Source organism: Neopelma chrysocephalum, unplaced genomic scaffold, assembly GCF_003984885.1.
Source record: "Neopelma chrysocephalum unplaced genomic scaffold, ASM398488v2 Primary Assembly neopelma1_366, whole genome shotgun sequence".
Taxonomy (NCBI): Eukaryota; Metazoa; Chordata; class Aves; order Passeriformes; family Pipridae; genus Neopelma; species Neopelma chrysocephalum.
In genome coordinates this window covers 419,245-433,992 of record NW_020898030.1, presented here as the reverse complement: position 1 = coordinate 433,992, position 14,748 = coordinate 419,245, and the positions used below count along the sequence as shown (strand labels likewise).

Here is a 14,748-nt window from a genome sequence, read left to right as displayed (position 1 = left end):
TCACAGGGAGATTCATGCAATTAAAGATCCCAAGAAATAAAACATTTCCAAACCTGACGTCACACAAACGCTTACATTCCTTTGCATATTAATACTACTTCTTTACATTGATCATTAAAACCAAAACGTGATTAAAAATCCCTCATTTTTCACTCTCGTATGGCAGTCAGTGATCCTGGGGGAAAAACCACTTTGCCTGTCCTGCTCAGCTTCTCAAGTGCCACGTTTGTCCAGGTACAGTCACGAGATTGAGTTGTTCTGGTGCTCAGAGTGGATCAGGACCCGGGAATGCTCCTGCTCTGCAGATGTGCTGCAATTGTCCCCTCAATATTCAGCTTCAGAGGAGGGTTACTGAGACCCGGGAGAGTATTTGCAGGATGTCAATTTGCTTCTTGAGACAAAGAGTTCATGTGACAGGAAAGAAAAATACTAATAACTATCAGAGAAAAAAAATGCTAAGCGGAGAAGAAACCCATGTTTGTAAACGTTGGGAATAACCAGCCTTGGAAAGAAGAGCATCGATGTGTGTGTCTGTTGAGAACAGCCATGAGCAACGGGGGAACTCAGCCTAAAACTGACATTTTTTTTTTATTTGTGGATAAAAATGGGTTGTGACAGATTTGTAGCGTGGCAGTGTTTGGTGCATGGATTGGGTGGAATTGGAATAAAGGTCTGCAAGGGGGTTAAACTGCACAATTTTGGGAGGAGGACAGGGGACTAAGCCTGTAGGAAGATCCTACTCACGGCATGTGCCCGTGTGCTGCCTGCACACACATACACAGCACAGACTTACACAGACACACTCTTGGCAAAAAAAATAATTATTGACCTCAAGAAAGTATATAAAAGTCCCTTCTCCCGCTAAAAAGAAGAAAATGCTTAAAAATATCAGTATCATCCACATGAAATCCACATGTTTAGTTTGCTTTACAGTTGAGTTAAACTCAGAAACACTCTACATCTTTAACTTCCTAAGTAATTGTGGAAGGGTTGTCTTCTTGGACATGAACCAATTCCAAATTCTGAAATGGAAAAAAAAAACATACAAAGAGAAACTGAAAACCCAGATAATTAAAGCATCCAAGAAATCTTTTCATTACATGAAACCCCAACTTTTAATCTTTTTTCTTAGCCTGTACCCAGTTTCTTGGCTGCCAATAGCTTTTCACCCTGGACTTCCATGCTCCTGAGAGTCTCAGTGGGAACAGAACCACAGAATCACAGAATATGATGAGTTGGAAAGGACCCACAAGGATCATCGAGTCCAACTCTACATCCCAACAGAGCAAGAAGTGAAATCTGTACATGGGCAGAGGGAAGAAATGGGCTTTGGCACCATTTTCTCTTACACCAGGACTGTGCTTAGTTTGTTCACAAGGAGCATGTTGGGGAAGGGAGCAAATAATTAATTCTTGGATAATCTCATCCGCCACCATAGAGACATCTGGTATTTGCAAAGTGCTTAAAACTTTTCTCTTCAGTGGGAATTATGAGTGGAAAGAGCCTTGGGGATTCAGTCCTCATTTCACACTGAATATAAAGCCACAATGATGCCCTAAAAATTCGGCCCATGATTCCTCTACCCTGGTTCCTCTGTTGGGGTTTTTCAGTTGACAGCACGTAGTTCTCAACTTTGACACGAGGCTTACAGGTGGATTAAGGGCTCAAACAATCCCTAAAGCCATAGCATGGGCTGGAATTAATTGCACATTACTGACATTATCTGGATAACACTATTCAAAGTTCAGGAACAAGAGCACTGACAAGGAGAATCCTGTGAAGAGCCTCTCCTGAGAAGACTTGGAAAAATGCAATAAATCAGTTACTGCTTGGCAAAGTAAGTGAGAGGTACAGCCATGTCCAGCAGCTTTGTCTGTCCTGTGACATCTGTGCAGAGGATCTCTGAAATGCACAGCTGGGCAACATCTGCCCTGATCCAGGGACAGCACAGCTCCTGCCCTTCCACTGACACAAATGCTTTGCAAACTGGGCTGAGAAGATTTGGGATGAAAATCCCCCAAACATACTTTAGGGGTGATTAAAAGTAGCAAAAAGCTCATAGGACTCCTCTGCCCCAAATCCACCCGTGAGGGCCCCGTTCTCACCTTCAGCCTGAACATGCATGGAGAGGCTCCTAAAATCTGGAGGAGAGGGTCCTGAAGGTCGTTCCAGCTAAAGATCCCATCATGTTCTTATCAAACCCTTGCTGAAAAAGCAGATGCATATGAAGTGCAGTGAGTGCATATCAATTTCCAGGATCCTATCAATATATCTATATATTTACATACCTATATATCTATGTATGACAGATATCTATTGCCTCTTGCCCAACTTCAGCACCTGTCCTCCCCTTACAAAGTGTGCTTCCTTCTCAACCAGCCTCCACTGTCAGCCCTCTGTGTGCCTTTGTCATGTCAGCATCATGGATGGACTTCATAGAATCACTGAATCATGGAATGGTTTGGGTTGGAAAGCACCTTAAAACTCATCTCATTCCAAGCCCCTGCCATGGGCAGGGACACCTTCCACTAGACCAAGTAGCTCTTCCTTGCATTGCTTCCCATCGACCAAGAGCTGGATTTCTCCAGTTGTTTTTTTTTGTTAAGGAAACCTTTATTTAATCATTCTTTGAGTATTATTCGGGTTTGTTCCTCATCCTGAAAAAGCAGCACAAGTCAATGCATGATGCATGTTCCCCTTGCAGATTCCATCCTCCTCATCTCATGTTTACCTGTGCAGTGAACATCTGTGTGAACACCAGAGTGGCTCAGTCACATCACAGTGAGTTGGCACAGGCTGCTGAGCAGAGCCTGGCACAAAGCTGCACCAGCTGCTGTGCAGAAAGTCCCTAACCATTAATATGAGAACCATGTTTGGATGTTCTCTCCCTTCCTGCCCCCAGGTAGCCCCCTTTGGAGATATAGATCCTTCTCTTTAATTTGGCCCTTTACTCTCTGCAGGTGCTGCTGCTCTTGAGTTGGAAAAACCCAGCTTATTCAAAGCAAGCCACTGGGAGCTGGGAGCTCAGCCCCCGTCTGGCTCTGCACTTTCACAGCTTCTGTTGCAGGGAGCAAAACAAATCCTAAAATACTCCTCCTCTTTGTTTAAAAGCTTCCCCTGACTGCAGGGGTGATGTAATCACAGGGTAGCGTTATGGACACACTAGAAAATGGGCGGAAAGAGGGAAGGAACCTTGCCAGGGATCTGCTGGGACATGCTGATCCTACACGATGAGCTGCAATGAAGGGAATCTCCTAAACTAGTGTGAAATGTCCAGAGCTGTCCCAACCCAGAGCAGTGCTGTGCACACACACCCCCCAACCCCAGGAGAGAGGTGGCAGAGCCCATCTCAACCAGCATCAGCCCCAGGAGGAAGGTGCCCAACACAGGCACACCACTGTCTGCTCAGCCCCTAAAATCAGCTGTGACTCACTCCTGCTTGGATCTCAGGTGGTGCCAAAGTGCTGGGAGCATCGTGGTCCTCCCACCACCCCGGGCTCCTCCCAGCCCCTGCTGAATCATGGCCTCTGCAAACTCACCAGCTTCAGCAAATGAGTCAAGACAGGGTTGTTCCTGTCTCCCAAAAGTGTTCTCCTTACCTGCTTGAGCACACTCTGGAGCTCCCTGTTGGACCAGAGATCTGTCAGGAGGAGGCGAGCGGCTTCGGCTGCCTTTGGACAGGAGCTGGGAAGATGAAAGCAACCCCAGTGACTTATGGCAAGCCACAGAGCAGCAACCTACAGCCTCTGCTAGCAGCCCATCTCCAGCTGGAGCCTGGCTAGACACAACGGAACACTCAATAAACCCCTCCCTGCTCTCTCAGCAATACTGTGGGACAACATCCTCTGGGAGCAGAACAGGACAAATGAAAAAGAGAGGAGGATCTGAGAGGGAAAATGAGCACTAAATGGAGCTGAAGGAGTGTTTCTGAGTGTGGAATTTGAGAGAGTGAAAGAGAAGGGAAATGGTGGCAACCCTTCCCTGGAGTCTGCAGGGACAGCGTGGGTGGATCTGCTGGGAGGGCAGCAGAGGAGAGGGCTCCGTCTCCCTGGGGAGGACGAAGGAGATGGGAGCATTTGTAATAACAACATCTGCAACCATAAGCCCTTACTCAGCACAAGTTAATAGATACTTGCTCACGTAACAGCTCCGAAACCGTGAGTCATGGCAGTGCCTTTTATAATTTTGGAACATTTCATACAACAACCCAGATCTAAACCTCCTTGCTGGCTCCTATCACCACTCCTCATCTCCTGGACCTCGTCCTGTCTGTGGGAGACTCTGACCTGGGCTCAATGCAACAGCCCCAGCCTGTCTCAGCCAGGGGGATGGAGAGGTACAAGTCCAGGCTCAGGACCCTGCCTGTGTGATACAGCTTCACAAAACCAGTTTGTCCCCAAAACATCCTCACCAGGCCACGAGAAATGGGACCATGGTCGTGAAGAACCTGGGACCTCAAGCACCACACTTGGAGTGTGAGAGGACAGTGATGTAACCACATTCAGCAAATTTTGGGGCTTTCCTCTAACATGCACAGCAGTAGTTACCAAAGAAATGATTAAGTGTGACTTGATCATAAACTTCAAATGGGTTGTGTAGCTCGTGGTGATGTGTAGAGGGCTTGGGGCACAACCAGAAATCCTTGAGCAGTGCTTTGGGACAAAAACCCCCAGGTTTTATTGCAAAATCTCTGGTTATAACCATCCTATGCTCTGTCATCAGAATGACTACGTTTTAAAACATTTTTTGGCTGAAATATTGTTTGTGGCTGAAAAGCCATTAAAGCCCAATAAACCCAAGGGTTCCTGTGATTAAATGGTCAGTGCACGTCCTGGACACTCTCTTTCAAGAATATGTTGTTTCATGTAGTTTCTCTCTTTCTAAGGCAGAGTAATTTTCATCTATTTTTAAAATAATTTACTTCTAATGATGCTAAATAAATCTTTTTTGCCGTTGTGTCTCCAGAGCAGCCCTCAAAAGTCTTTTAGTTTTCAAACTAAAATTACCAACATCTGGTGCCTGAGCCATTTAAAAATTCAGACAAAAGAATCTCTAAACACTTAATTTGAAGGACTGACTGTTTCATACAGCATCTACTCTACACTTTAGGTATAAAGAGATTAAGCATGAGCTGCTGGAGCTGTAATGACAACTTCAGTATATAAATAGTATCTCCTAAACAAAAGTGCTGGGAATAGTGTGATTATAGCAGTGGAAAACATGGAGCAGAATATCAAGGACAGCTGATTTGGGTGAAAAAATTATTAATAACAAGTTGCCTGAAAATCAAAGTTGATTTTAAGGACAGACTGTTTTTTTTAAAAAGAGAATTATTCATTAAAAATGTGGAAAGAAAACAGGGAAGACGTTCACTGGTGGCAGTGGCAGGAGTCATCCAAAAACAAAGCACAAACAGGAACCTAATCAGGAGGAGATGGTGGGGACTGGGGGGAAACATAAAGGGGGCAAAAAAGGACAATTTTGTACATAAATATCAACTAATGGGGGAAAACAATTCTTCCTCAAAGGACAAAAGTATAAAGAACCTCATGTATGTCACAGAACATGCCAAGGAATCCCCAGAAGAAGGATTTCTCCAGGATGTCATACGTTTATAAAATTTATATCAAGGTGAAATCTCTGGAAGAAATGGGAAATTGGAGATGAGTGGATGAGAACTCTTTTCCACAGGAAAGAATCAAGGGAAGACCTGAGTTTCTTGAAAAGTTAATTTGGGTAAAATGCTGTGGAATTAAAATCCAAAATAAAATTTTGCAATAGAAAAGGGGTGAAAAGTGAAGGAGCAAAGAGAAACAGAAATAAATCTGTGATAAAGGGATTGTGAGGTGAAAAATCTGCAAATCTGATGCTCCAAAGTACAGGGAGAGATTTTGGAGAAATGCTTTGACTGCAGCCAGTAGAATTATTGAGAAAAATTGTAATTTTATTAGTGAAAAAAGTTGCTTGATAATGAGCAGAAAAATGCTTTTCAGAGAGTTGGAGAAGAAAGGTGCAAAGGAAATCAGACATCACAATAAATCAGGTACAGTAGCTTGATTTTTAGAAACAAAAACAACAACAAAAAGTAGGAAATATTCAATATTTTGGCAACTTGGTTTAAAAATAACAAAGAGTGAATGAGCACCATCATGACCATGAACCCCAAGTCAGTCATAAATGAGAGTAACTGCAGAAGACAGAGACAATTATTTAATTGGGATGCTCAGGAAGGAGAAGAAACCACATCTATCAGATAAACTGCTGAACCATTTATGCCTTTCACTCAGAAACCAGCTACAAGAAACATGAGGAGAAAGAAACTTGGGAAGAGAGAAGAACATGGGAAAGGCAAAGATCTGTAACTTATTTGTTTAGGAATGGACAAATCCCAACCAAATTTTTCTTGTTGATCTTCACAGGCTACACAAGACAGTGGGAAAATATATCTCCCTTGTGAACTAGCAATTGTCCAAGGACTCTTTCACATCTGCTCTATGGGAACAATCTCAAATAACATGGCTTGAATAAGTAAGATTAGTCCTGGGTGTAAATTTATTTTTTTTTTAAGAATTGAACAGCATAAAAATATTTGGGGACCAAAAAAAAAGAATAATGGAGGAAAAGGAGCAACTGGAGTTTTGGGTATTTTAAGAACTGGGGAGTTTCTCAGGAGGAATTTGTGATACAGACAGGAGGGACATGCTGAAGATACCTCAAGAGTTTAGTAACTCCTCACAGTTTAGTGAGTCACTGCAAACAAAGCTCATCACACCAAGCAGTGAAGACAATTAAGGTGAGCACAAGTTGTGCAATGTGGAGCTGAATTAGTAAATTAGCTGACAACTGGTCTGAGGCCTCCAAAGCGGGACTTTAGGCACGAGTAAATACCATTCAAAACAAGGAAGACTTAGAAGAGGGCTGGGTTTCATGTTAATTGGGCTTGTTGTAGAGTGGAAGCCTATAAAAGCAGCAAATAGACCAGGGCTCCTTGGCCCAGGCCCAAACTAAACACGGAGGCCACGTCTAATGACTGAGAGCCTCCCTGGTGCTGCCATGAAACAAGGGGGAGATTGGAAGTGGTTTATCAAAGGATGATGAAGGCATGCAAATGCCTTCTCACAGCAGAAAACAAAAGGTTCTTGTATAAGGTATTGTAAAACAAAGGCAGATGGTAGGAGAGATGAAAGTCTAGGAAGGAGAATACATGGTCAAAGCTAAGGCAAGTTTAACACCAGTTTGGCCAGAAATGAACATGGAGCTTGGCAAGGGTTGACAAGCCTGTGCACAGGGCTGTAGGGAATATGGATAATAAACAGGACAGAATTGCTACCACCAAAACCCAAACCAAGTCCTAAAATAGAAAGTGGCAAAATACGTTGTGGTGGCTCAGTTGTCGTAAAATATCTGAGTAGACCAGGGGAAGTACTTAAACAATTCATATACATCTACCCTCCCAGGTACAGCTTGAGGAAGATGCTTCAGCAGAAAGATGAACAGATCTGAACGTAAAAGTTAAGCACAATCCTTGTATTCCTGCAGTGTTGAACATCAGACCTGATTTCATGGTAAGGTTTGCAGGAAGGCACGAGCAGGGAGCCCAGGAGCCAGGAAATCACTGACATCCCCTGCTCTGAGGGCTGGGATTTTTCATACATCAAAAAAGTACAGAATGGTTTGGGTTGGAAAGGACCTTAAAGCTCACCTTGTTCCACCCCCTGCCATGAGCAGGGACACCTTCCACTAGCCCAGGTTGCTCCAAGCCCTGTCCAACCCGGCCTTGGACACTTCCAGGGATGGAGCAGCCACAGCTTCTCTGGGCAACCTGTGCCAGGGCCTTACCACCCTCACAGAGAAGAATTTCTTCCTAATATGCAGTATAACTCTCTCCTCTGTCAGTCTGAAACCATTCCCCCTTGTCCTATCACTGTCAGCTCACGTAAAAAGTCACTTTCCCTCTTTTTTATCAGCTTTATAAGTACTTTTTCTAAAAGCTTTAAAAATGTTGGTGCTTCAGCTCTTTTTAGAATTTCCTAAAATTCAACCAGAAAATTTCCTGAGGCTCCCACTTTACAAATCCCTCCCTGGATGGCTCCTGCCTGGTTCCCAGAAACCAGTGCTAGGGATTCCTGTCTACCAAAATGCGGGGTATATTTTAGTCTCATTTTACAAGAATGATGCTCTACTGTGGCTCTGAAGGGTGTTGGGAAGGCTCTGGGGTTAAGCTGGCTTTGCACAGAGGTTGAGGGCTCAAAAGCATCTGCACCTGACCTTTCCCATGCCTCCTGCCCCAAACTCACCCACTTCGGCACAGGCTCACTACATTATTGAGCATGTTGCTTGACAAGTAAGACTTTCCCAGGTGGGGGTTGGACATGATGAGGTTCCTCAGAGTGTAACAAGCTGATGTCATGATCTCTCCATAGCTGCTGGTGTTTCCAGACTGGAACGACAGGAGACGTGATACATCTGGGAGCACCTGGTGAGCTAAAGAGGTGGAGGGAGGAATGTTCCAATCAACAATTAAATCAAACCTCACACGAGTGAACAGTACTATTTGTGTTAACACTATTCAACACCAGAATGCAGTGCTGTCTCTGGGAGGAGGCACTGATGGTGCTGGACAGCAATGGCATAATATTCATCACTTGATTTTTCCAAGACAATATAGGGGGGGCCTTTGGAAGGGCAATGCTGGTGGTCATGGGCAGTCAAGTCTAACTCAGTTCCTAAAACAGTGTCACCCTCATGATCCTGCAGATTTATCACTGCCTGTGAAATACACCCCATGCTTCCAGAGAATCTGAGATGGCACATTCCCTCCATTCAGCCTGCAGATACCACTGATAACTGTCCTTTGGGCCAGAAGAAATGACGCTGCTTCAGCCAATTCGGGAGCTTGTCTGAGTCACCTTACGGGGTTTACTAAGTGAGATGGGCAGATATCACCCAGCTAGAAACTGGGCATTGTCCTGGAACCCACCGTGGTGGAAGTGACTTACCCATGGTTTTGTGGAGAACAGGATGCCGGGACATGTTGCTCAGCAAAGAGGCCCCAGACCGGACGACTTCAGAGCTGTTGGACTGGAGGAGCCGCGCGATGCGAGGCAACCCTTTCTCCTTCAAGCCAATCAACTGGCTCATTGCGTTGGACATCTGGGAGAGAAAACAGAGATGTCTCAGGACTCCCCACGCCAGGAGGACACAACTGGAATGATGTGCAGGGCTGGAGAAACATGACTGTACTATAAGATAGGCAGCTGTATAGAACTTTCTCCTGCTGCCATAATCCCACTTTCTTTGTCATTTGCCTCTCTTCTCCACAGTTATGTGAGCCTGGAGAAAAGGAGGCTCAGGGGGGACCTTCTCACTCTCTACAACTCCCTGACAGGAGGGTGGAGCCGGAGGGGTGTCAGGCTCTGCTCCCAGGGAACAAGGGACAGGACAAAAAGAAACAGCCTCAAGTTGCGCCAGGGTAGGTTTCAAGTGGATATTAGGGAAAATTTCTTTACCAAAGCAGTTGTTAGGCCCTGGCACAGGCTGCCCAGGGCAGTGGTGGTGTCACCACGCCTGGAAGCGTTCGAAAAACCTGTAGATGTGGCACTTGGGGACATGGGTTAGTGGTGAACATGGCAGTGGTGGGTTCACACTTATTCTCATAGGGCTTTTCCAACTTTAATGATTCCATGACTCCATGACATTTGAAAAGTCAGCCTGATCTTCTGTGATACAACTGGTACTCTTTCTGGACCCCGAGTGGGAACAGCTGATCGCCCATCTGATACTCCCAAAAGCTGGAGAAGTTTTTCCTTCATGTCCACGTTGCCTTTGCCCTTCACAAGACTCCTGCAGCTCCCTGCCATGTCTCAAGTAACAGGCTGTGGTGTAGTAGGAACAACTAATGGTTACCCTTAAAAAGGAGTCTGATGAACAAAAATACTCATCTTAGATCCTGATCTCGTGCTTGCTTATGTAAACCTAGAGGATCTCAGGATGTAGCCAGTGCAGATGAGTTGAAGCACATACCCTGACTGAACTGCTCTCCTACTGACAGGGTTTAAACTGAACTTCTGAGCCACTCCCCCATCAGAAAGGCTGCTAGAGAGTGTTGCACCACCAGTGACATGTCCACCAACAGTAACATGAGAATGGAGAGAATAGGCTGGAAAACAACCCTCTTCCAGTGGGCTGAGATCCAATTTTCTTCCCATGCTTCAGGAGGCACTTGTGCCCTGCTACAGCTACCAGCAGGAGTGGGATGTGTAAAGCAGAGCTGAAAGAGATTCAGAGCCATCCTCAATAAACTAACGGATCACAGCAAGCTCTGCAAGCTTATCCCCAGCTTCCTTTTCCATCAAGAAACAGCAAACCCAGCAACTCACCCCAACTCCAGCTCTGAGCTCCCTTAAAGGGAGGAGCCAGTTTGTCATATCCAGACAAATTTCAGCCATTCCATTCCAGAAGGCTGAATTAAGTTGCTTCAGCACTGTCAGAGCAGGGTTTTGTTTGTTTGTTTGTTTTCTTCCCCCGTGCCCAAGAGACACCCTTGTGCAATTATGTCAATTGTTGAAAGACTTTTCATTTCCATGGAGCACAGAACTCCAGCCCCATTTCCCTGATCAGCTCTACCCAACCTGGAACAGCCTCTCTCCACCTTCTGGTTAGTGGCACTGCTGAGTTAAACTGCAAAACATCAAGGTTCCCAAAGTATTTCACATAGAACTGCTTGTAACAAAAGCTCCCAGGAGATTGGAGCTGGCAGGTCAAGGCTGTCCCAGCAGTGAAGGCTCCTCCCGTGAGTCACCCCGTGTTTCTGGGTGGAACACTTCACACACGTGACACACCTCTCCTACGTATGAAATCATTATCTCCTTATCTCCCCATCCATCTTATTTAAATTGGAATTGATGAAGTTCGGCACAAACAGACAAGTCAAGATCTGTCCACGTGAAGGCAGCCTGCGAGGTCATGCCCACGGCAGCGATATTGGGCACGGCAGAGCTGCTGTCGTGACGCGTCCCTCGCTCCTGCAACATCCCTGGCATCAAACAGCCTGTGTCACCTCCACGCTGCCATGCCCACGGGTTAGGACACCTGTCAGAGCCACTTTACAAGCAGCTCTGATGTGAGGACAAGCCACAATCCACAGAACAACCCACCCTCTAATTAGAGCCACCTCCCACTTGGAGAACACTCACTGGCAGTGGCACACACACAGCCCTTCTCACTCCTTCTGTGGCATCTGTCCACATGTGCACATCTGGGCACATCCTCACTGGTGCCCTGGGGGGAGGGTGTCAACACCAGCAGATGCTGGTAGAGTGACCAACAGACTGGGGAAACCTGGAAAACAATGTATGGACCTGGGATAGACTCTTGGGGTACTGATTATAGCTGCCCACAAGACTCCATTTTTGGAATTAATAAACATCCCACTGGAGCATTCCCTGGCCATGGTGCCCTGAGGTTTAAGGAGGGCATTTTCCTTTCTGGTGGCTGTAAAGTGATGATGATGTAAGTGATCTTAGAGGTCTTTTCCAACCTTACTATTCTGTGACTCCATGCTGACACGTTTGGCTGCACACGTGCAGAGGACAGAGAAGTGCTCACCAGCCCTCGGCTCGCAGTGAGGTTCTGCAGAGCTCCAGCACAAGCTTCCAGGGTCGCATCCTTCTTGCTCTGATCCATCAGGGACAGGTAGGTGCGGATGGCATCGGAGTGGTAGAGCCAGCTGGGTCCTTTGGGTTTAAAATCCTCCTCAGGAAGGGGGACACCATACTCATCATTCTACAAAGAGATGAGAAACTGGAAGCTCAGATCCTGCTCTTCGCTTGCAGCCCCTGCCTGGGGCTGAACATCACATTCCCAATCCCTCTGTGGCTCATCTTACCTCCATTTTCCCACTCCTGCTGTTGAAACAGCCTGTGAGAGTTTTGTCCATGTAAACGCTCCGGGCCATGTGGTTGAGCTGGGTGTATTTGTTGGGAACCTCGGCATCCAGGCGGTAGGAGAGGTTATGCAGGATGCAGATGCAGTTCTCCACAGACTGAATCACCCCCAGAATAAAAATGCAAACATCACATTAGGCAGAAAAATATGGAGCAGCACCTGCTATAGCTCCAGAGAGGACATGCCCCATGCCACAGTCAGCTTTTTCAGCTGTTGTGCCATATACGCTCCTGATCCTGCTTTGGGAAGCGGTGGATGGAAAGGAAGAAGGAGGTGGAGTGGACATGAAGGAAGAGCACATAGCCCAGATGCTGCAGTGTGGATCTCAGTGAGGTGACTGACTCAGTGAACCTTGGTAGGTCTCACTGCCACAGGCAAGTTGGTAACAGGAAAGGAGAGTGTGAGGGTGGTTACAGCAAACTATGAAATGCCAAATTTTCCAAGTCCTCCTCTTGCCATAGTCAGCTTTCAATTACTTTATCCAAGTCACAGCTACAGATCAGGTGACACTTTTTACCAAGAACACACTTTTAAGCCTCCTTTACCTGATGTCAGAGTGGCCAATGGAAATAGCAAGGGAGAATTTTGACTGGATACCCATAACCAACACCAAAACATGTGGCTCCATTTCCAAAGGGCTGTGTCCTGTATGTGCTGCTGAAACTGGTCTTGAAAAGCCCATCCCCAAAAGAGGATTTGCTCAATCCTGAGATAATTCAAAGTAATTTTGGCACTTTCCTAGACATTGAGGACTTCAGGGTGGTGAACTCCTGAAAATGGGGCTATAGACACCATTTTATCAGGGTCTGGCAGAAAGATGCCAGTTCCTGACTTCTTGCTGAACATGATGATAATCTAGGGATTATCCACTTGAGTCCTGCTGGATGAAGAGATGCCCTGATGGGAAGAGCAAGAGATGGAGATTAGGATGCTGGAAGGATCCCAAGGTGGGAAGGGAGTAGAGCATATTGGGGGCCCAGTATTTTGGTTTGTGTTTGGGAATGGAATATTGTAAAACCTAGCTCTACTTCAGTCCCAGATCCCAGAGGACTTGTAATCCTACAACAGATCCCACTGGGGCTCAGAAGGACAAAAGCAGCCACAGAGAGTCCAGTCCCCTCTTGTGTTTGTTTGAAAGGGATTTTGAGATATTCCCAAAGTTGCAATTATTAACCACAGGGCTGAACTCCAGCAAACAGCTTGGGGTGAGCATCTGGTACCTTATCATCAGGTCGGTTGGAAGCCACACAGTTCTGGGCATAAGTCATGACAGAATCAATCAAACCAGGGTAATTCCTCATGGTCTGGCGCCCCATGTCTGCAGAACTCAGGTTTCTGAAGGAAAGCCATCGAGGAGCATGTCAGGAGAGAAGGAGAGAAGGTTAGTTGGGCTCTGTTCTGGCTATGGCTGTCCCTGAATTCAGGAATTTTTTTGTGGATTCAGCAGGGCTGATCTACTGCTCTCATTTTGGAGGCCTTCTGTAGGACTGTGCTGGTGCACAGCTCTCTTGTTGCTCTTTAGGACTGATTTAACGTGGGAAAACATCCTGTTAAGGAGAAGACACTCTCCTAGTGAGAGTAACCAGCAGGATGTTACCTTAGAGGCTGTGCCTGTGCCATGACACCTCATTGCCCCCTGCCAAAGGGAAGACTGGCTAAAGACCATCTGGGATTATTGTGATCACCAGGAAGGTGCAAGTGGTTGTGAGCTCAGAGCTACCAGGGCCAACAGCAGTGTCTGATTCTGACACAGGGCAGAGGTGCTGGAGAGCAGCAATAGCTCTGACCAGTTAGTTTGTGAAGTTGTAATGTATTCCTGGGCACTGGTGGCTGCCTGGAGAGGGGAGTTTTTCCAGTAACAGGAAATGTTTTTTGCTGTTTTGTTGTGTTTTTTTTCCTTCCCTGTTTTACTGCCTTGTAGCTTGCAAACGAAAAACAAAGAGAGGCTGGCAGTCGTTGTGAGATATTCACTCTAGGCGTTCCAGAACTGGATTTGAGCTCACTGTGATTTGCAGCCTCCTCATTAACATGAATTCATCTGCAATCCAGAAATGCTTGAGCAGCAATGGCTCGAGCCCAGGGCAAACCCAAGGCTGTTCTCATCTCTGTTTTATGATGTGGCAGGGCAGTGAGTCACAGCAATCCCGGCTCACCCCTCAGAGCAGGGGCTCCAAACTCAAATGCCCAGCTTTCCTCACTCTCCTTGCTCCCCAGTCCTGCTCCCTTTGGCCTTTTGAACTCTCTCTCTGACCTGCATCTGCCAGTCTTCATCGGGGGGTTGGACACTGCTGCCACAGGCTCTGGTAAATCTCTGCAGACAGAGCCTGCCTTGAGTTGAACTCCACAGAAAGCTCCTTTTACTGTCACCATGCTCCCTCCCTCATTTTAATGGAATATTTTGTGGCATTGGTGACTTGAGATGGTCTTAAAGTCGAGCACCTCATATACACAACGTACACCACACATCCCCACGTGCATGAGGATGGTGCCCTCCACGACAGGGAAGGGACCAGCACCCACTGCCTGTCAGGGAACAGCACCCACTGTCTGTCAGACACGGTTCTCAGCCACAGAAGACGATGGTATCACGTCTCCAGAGGCCCCTGCTGCATTCACCCAGTTCGTTTCACAAGCAAATACAGCTCCTGCAAGCTGCGTGTCTGGGAAGGGCGCGGCCAGCACCGAGCTCCCTCGGGGAGAGCTTCCCTTGATGAAAGTACCTAATTATGCAGGGAAGGTTCTTTTTCCCCACTTGTTCCCATTGAGACAAGGAGCTCCCATCCAAGTGGAGGAGGGTGGTAG

At 46.5% G+C, this 14,748-nt stretch overlaps 1 protein-coding gene across 1 annotated transcript in view; it reads right to left on the bottom strand.

Annotated features, from left to right (window-relative positions):
* Positions 1-635: 635 nt before the first annotated feature.
* PKP1 (plakophilin 1) overlaps positions 636-14,748 on the bottom strand; it is a 48,882-nt gene continuing 34,769 nt past the window's right edge. Inside the window, exons 7-14 of the mRNA XM_027706242.1 lie at positions 13,167-13,281; positions 11,888-12,043; positions 11,608-11,784; positions 9,000-9,153; positions 8,298-8,484; positions 3,600-3,684; positions 2,106-2,206; positions 636-1,022 (exon numbers count right to left, since the gene is read on the bottom strand). Of these exons, the coding sequence (XP_027562043.1) occupies positions 2,135-2,206; positions 3,600-3,684; positions 8,298-8,484; positions 9,000-9,153; positions 11,608-11,784; positions 11,888-12,043; positions 13,167-13,281 (946 nt within the window). The 3' untranslated portion in view covers positions 636-1,022; positions 2,106-2,134. The remainder of the gene's footprint in view (positions 1,023-2,105; positions 2,207-3,599; positions 3,685-8,297; positions 8,485-8,999; positions 9,154-11,607; positions 11,785-11,887; positions 12,044-13,166; positions 13,282-14,748) is intronic.